This window comes from Loxodonta africana, chromosome 24 (assembly GCF_030014295.1).
Source record: "Loxodonta africana isolate mLoxAfr1 chromosome 24, mLoxAfr1.hap2, whole genome shotgun sequence".
NCBI classification, from domain to species: domain Eukaryota; kingdom Metazoa; phylum Chordata; class Mammalia; order Proboscidea; family Elephantidae; genus Loxodonta; species Loxodonta africana.
Window position 1 is genome coordinate 20,736,807 of NC_087365.1, and position 6,000 is coordinate 20,742,806.

A 6,000-nucleotide genomic window follows, 5' to 3' on the forward strand; every position below is an offset into this window, starting at 1 on the left:
AACAAGGGAGACTGTCCACAAGATGGATTGACACAGTGGCTGCAACAACAGCCTCAAACATAGCAACGGTTGTGAGGATGGCACAAGACCTGGCAGTCTTTCCTTTCGTTGTGCAAAGGATCACTATGAGTCGGAACCGACTGGATGACACCTAACAACAACAACAACATAGCAATATAATCAGACGTAAGGATGAATACTGTTGTTACCTAGTTTCTGAAATTTTGGCTACCTTAAAAAAAAAATCCTTCTGTAATGCACAAATATAAAATGATGCCTAAATGCAGTTGCATGTATTACACTTATTGGCAAAATAATATTTTTTTCTTTGTAAAAAAAATGCCTAGTAAACATTTTATTCTTTATTTTTGTCTGACCTTGTGAGTGCTTATCCACTGCTTAAAACACTCCCTGAGCTTCTTTAAACAAACACATGAGCATAATTTAGCATTTATCCGATATTCCAGGTCATCGCCATAACATTAATTATCGCGTGGTGCGGCAAAACATTTGTACTCCTTTAGGAAACAGGCCCTTGGCTATTAGTCTTCTGGAGTGCTCATGTTTGCTTTCTCTAATTCCTGTTTCTTCCACTTGCTTTCAACTGTCATTTCTCACTGCTATTCATATACAAACTGTAGAAATAATAGTAACTTTCCAGCTGACAATTTGTTGACTCAAAGGAACTGCATCTAACAGGACTGGGAAATAGTAAGAAAAACTGTGGCTGTGAACAGGCTCTGCTACCCAAGGGCCTGGGGTCAAGCTTGAAATATTGTTAGGCTTTCTGGTTTGATATATTCCCATGCAGGGAGGTATTTATTAAGTTAAAACTTTTTAAAGCTAAAATACTAGTAAAAGAGCACTCAAGAAAGTTGAAAGCTTCTTAGAACATATTTGATACTTTTCAATGTTTCTTTCCTTCTTGCTTTACCTCATTTTCAGAGGAACTTGGAGGAAAAGCAAGTGAGTTTAGTTGTTGTTGTCAGTTGTCACTGAGTCAATTCCAACTCGTGGTAACCCCATGTGTCAGGGTAGAACTGCTCCATAGGGTTTTCAAAGTTGCAAACTTTTGGAAGCAAATTGCCAGGCCTGTCTTCTGAGCTGTCTGTGGGTGGGTTTGAACTCCCAACCTTTCGGTTAGTAGTCGAGTGTTAACCATTTGCATGACCCAGAAACTTCTTTTAGAAGCATAGGTGATCAGTGCTTAGCAGCGAGTGTTTAACCACTGCACCACCAGGGCTCCTTTGGTTATGGAATAGGTATTAACCCGGTGATTATATTTAATATCTTCAAAATAACTCTGTCTAAATTATTAAAAGCCATCCAGGATTCTATCAGTTTCTTACAGATGTCCACAGTCTAGAAAACTGCTTTAGAAAAATGCAATCTTTTGGGATGCTCTAGCAGACCCAGTGTGAGTTATCTCTCATTATCAAGGCCAATGGTCAGCATCTTAGTGACCTGGTACCCAACTGAGACCCAGCTAATTTAAAGAAAGACTTGGAAATGCATCTATCAGTTATGAAGAAAACAAACAATACCAGACTGAGTGAAACCAATGATATCTAAAATCCTTATTTATGATAAACATCTACAGTGAGTTTAGCAGTTGCAGGCACATGCTGCTAGTCTCTGGAGAGAAAGAGTAAAATATTGTCTTTGACCTCAAGAATCTCAGTACAGTAGGAGAAAAAGACAAAAAAAAAATTTAATAAAATACAAAAGGAGTGTAGTATGTGCAAGGATAGGTTACTGGTGGCACAAAGGAGTTATCAACTTTTATTGAATGGGACAAAGAAGACACCACAGAGGTGGGGATTTCTCATCCAGGTTCTGAAGAGTGAATAGGAGTTCACCAGTCAAATACAGAGGAACACATACATTTCAGGAAGAGGGAGCAGCATGTACAAAGCGTGTAATAGAATAGTTCATTGGGGAATTATAAGTGACTTGGTATGGCTAAAACAGAGACTATGGATGGGAATTGTGGGAAATGAGGTTGTAGAATTAGGCAGGAGCCAAATTATGGAAGGCCATGTATTTCATTCTAAGGAGCTTCCTTTATCCTATAACAGGGAGTCACGGAAACACTTCAAATGCAGGAGAAACAGGATTTGATTTATATTTTTAAAGATTACTCTATGATCTCAACTGTATAGAGAAGAAAAAGAAATATAAACAGAAAAAAGACTGGAAGAAAACTGCCAAAGAATTAACAGTGACTATTGCCAACTGGCAGAATGTTATCTTCTGTTTCTTCTTGTAGGAGGATGCAGTTAATTGCTATTTCTTGAAGACACTACCGTGTCGGCCATATGAATATAGCTGTCATTTAAATACTTTAATTCACTACAAGGGATAGTCACCACATTTGGGCCCATCCTTTGTCTTTATCAATTTTGTTAACTTAAAAAGCAACTACAATAAATTTGGAGAGTACTATGATACAATGGAAACCCTGGTGGCGTAGTGGTTAAGTGCTACGGCTGCTAACCAAAAGGTCGGCAGTTCGAATCCGCCAGGCGCTCCTTGGAAACTCTATGGGGCAGTTCTACTCTGTCCTCTAGGGTCGCTATGAGTTGGAATCGACTCAACAGCAGTGGGCTTACAATACAAAACCAAACTAAACTCATTGACGTTGAGTTGATTCTGACTCAAAGACACCCTACAGACACAGCTGTTGGAAAAACCAAGGTAACAAGTACTAAGTCATCTCAGCCCACAAAAGAACTCATGAAAAGGTAGCTTCTTCCTAGGGCAATCTGAACCTCTGGAGGGGCCGGCCAATTAGTCACTACTTAACGTTTCAAGGATTTTGAAAGCAACCAACTCCGACTCTAAATGACGTTTTAACAAATTTTACATTTTACTAAACCCGGGTGGTATAGTGGTTGAAGAGCTACAGAGGCTAACCAAAAGGTTGGCAGTTCAAATCCACCAGGCGCTCCTTGAAAACTCTATGGGGCAGTTCTACTCTGTCCTATAGGGTCGCTAGGAGTCGGAATCGACTCAATGGCAATGGGTTTTTTTGTTGTTGTTGTTGTTTAGAGGCAACAGCAATTTCATCGTATTTCCCTAATGAAATCACCTCAAATTCAAGTACACTCTAAGAAAAACAATGCATTGACAACGCAAATGATGCTTCCACTTCCCTATTCATCCTTTCTAAATAGATTGGGGACCCAAGTCCCTGCTCTACAGAAAGTCTGGCGCCATCACCAACTTGCAAGGGCACAAACAATAAATGATAGAGGCAAAGGTGAGTGAAGCTTTGGCCAAAGTGGTACGTGTAAATGAAGTAAGCAAAGTGAATGACTGGGCCAAAGTCCAATCACGCTCACATTTATACAGAATAGAAAGTTTGGTGTGGAAAGCTTGCCAAAAGCACTTCATTAATGAGCAAAAAATGTTACCACAGGAAACCCATCTGTAAGATAAGGATAACAATAGTAACTGCTTTATAAGGGTCTTGTGAGGAATTAAAAACAATACACATAAAGTGCTTAGGAGGTTGTCTGGCACACAGTAAGCCTTAAATAAAAGATAGTATTATTATCGTTATTATTGTATCTGACACTTGGAAGGCACTCAATAAATTACAGTCTCGTTATTATATCCCCTAACTGGCCTCTTTTGAACTATCTTAACTTACATATCTGAAATGCACAGATGGCCTTACTTATGTCAAAGAATATTTACTCAAAACTGCAATTAAAATTGAATAATTATTAGAATGTTTTGAGAAAAAAGATGAATAGCATCTCTTTACCTCTTCATATCTGTCAAAAACTGCTCCGTCTTGCAGAAAGGAAGGAACTTCCTTCTGCCAGTTAAATTCATAAGGTTTGGCCATGATTTCAGTCAAGACCTGAAATGAAAAGAATGTCTCATTAGCAATCAAAATGACACAAGTGAGGATCGAAGGTTAATGACTCTTGTATTTATGTGTCTGTCGAAGCTTTTCCTCAAATATTTGGAGTAAGTCTATACATTGTCATTCTTTTTTTTTTTTTCTTTTCCCCTTCATTTGATCTCAGTTTTCTTCCTTTTTGTTTTTAAACCTGGAGAAATAACATCAAGAAATACCAGAGGTGATCATTTGAGAAGCTTTTCTTCCTTCCCTCTCCAAATTCCATGAAAGACTTTTTTTTTAATCTGTTGGGATCAAATTAAAGATGGAAACCACAGATCAAAACCTACTTATAGGAGAGGCCTGCTGCAAATAGCCAGTGGTTTTAGGGCCACTGCTGGCCTGAAGGCCAGTGCCAGAGCAGGTAGGAGTCCACAGAGCGATGGGTTGCAGAAACAAGTAGGAGTAGTCAGGATGTCTTACTGCCCATGGCTCTCTCTTTAGCCCTCTATCACCCCTCTTGGGCCAGACAAAGAACCACAGAACGTCCGCTTTCTGGTATGGGCAGCAAGTATGACATTTAAAGAGAGGCTGGGCTTTGCTCAAGATTGCTGTCTACACCTAGGAAGAAGTGGATGTTCCTTTTATCCAACCTTCTTAGTATTATGCACCACAGTGTACATGCAATAACTTCAAGCAGGGCATCTTAAATGAAAAAGTAGGCACACAACCAAGAATAACTAAATACTTAAGCAAAACCAAGACCATGGAAGAAATACACCAAATATAGTAAATAGAAGAACTTACACCCAAGAAAACAGAGTCAACAGAACATGACTTTGGCATAACTATGGCTCACATCCTCAGACACAGGAGAGAGTATATTTTGTTCCTAAAACATAATCAACTACGAATTGTAGAAAATTTTTTAAAAAGCTGTTGAAATAAAACTCATAGTAGGTAGGCTAATCAGTAGGAGAACTCAGATGGAGTGTTGAGCCCAAGAATTCTCACAGCATGCAACACAAAAAGAAATATAAAGCATGAACGAAAAGTTTAGACACATGGAAAATGGAGCCCAAAGGTTCAACCACCACTAGAAGAACTATTAGAAGGAGAGAAACTAGAGACAGTGGAGGGATGGAAATAACGAAAGTAATAGCTGCAGAACATTTCTAGAACCTGAATATTGGGGTCCTCAAAGTGAAAAAAAATCTACTGATTCCAAGTAGTATAAATGAGAGAAAAAAGATGCATGCACCTAAATGATCTGGTGATAAAAATGAGAACACAAAATATGAAGAAAAATTACAGAATCTCTCACAGATGCATAGAGGGGAAAAGGGCAACCTAGAGGAAAATGACAAACTGAAACCAGGCAAGTCACTGGCAATGCTGAATGCGAGAAGACAGTGGGCAATGACTTCGAAGGTCTGAAGTAAAATAAGTTCTGTGTCCAATCAGATGATGCTTCAATTTTTAGGAGAAAATATGGACATTTTTAGACTTATAAGGTGTCCCTTCCCATGTCTCTGTCTCTCTGTTCCTTAGTCCCTTTCTGTGTCTCTCGACGTCCGTTTCTCAGTGTCTGTCGGATGTGTGTGCACACACTCCACATCCACGCAGCCTCTTTACCCAAGATGCCTTAGAAGCAAGCTTTCAGTCCAGATGTTGTGCATTCCTGCCTTCTATGTGTAACATAGATGTGCAGAGAAAAGGAATCTGCAGACGGCCTCAAGCTGTCATGGGTGAACGCAGTGATCTGTACTGAGAAAAACCAACTACAGGGAGCCAAGTGCTAGCATTAAGGATGGACGGATTCCAAAACTATGTGGTGGCCTCCCTGGTACACCAAACTGCAGAGAAGAGCAGGCGAAACATCTCTCCTTCACGTGTACCTTGCTCTTCTCATTCCCTCCGACCAACCCTTTGATTTTTAAAGAGCAATATATCAATATATCAAAAATGAAAATAAAACAGCAATTTATATCACCTTTCGTTGGCTTAACTCCAGTGTTCTTAGGATCTCTCGAGGGACAGGACATATAACGTAAGCACCCAGTACATGATGTTTTTCAGACCTTACTTACTACTACACCTAAAATGTTCATCTCTATCTTGGGTATTACTTTCATCATAATGATTGC

At 39.3% G+C, this 6,000-nt stretch overlaps 1 protein-coding gene across 4 annotated transcripts in view; it reads right to left on the minus strand.

The window, feature by feature from the left end:
- PLCB4 (phospholipase C beta 4) overlaps positions 1–5,405 on the minus strand; it is a 178,307-nt gene extending 172,902 nt beyond the window's left edge. For all 4 annotated transcript variants that reach the window (XM_003411527.4, XM_003411528.4, XM_023550015.2 and 1 more), the window contains exon 1: positions 3,773–5,405. In XM_003411527.4, the coding sequence (XP_003411575.2) occupies positions 3,773–3,856 (84 nt within the window). In that variant the 5' untranslated portion in view covers positions 3,857–5,405. The remainder of the gene's footprint in view (positions 1–3,772) is intronic.
- Between the last annotated feature and the right edge of the window lie 595 nt (positions 5,406–6,000).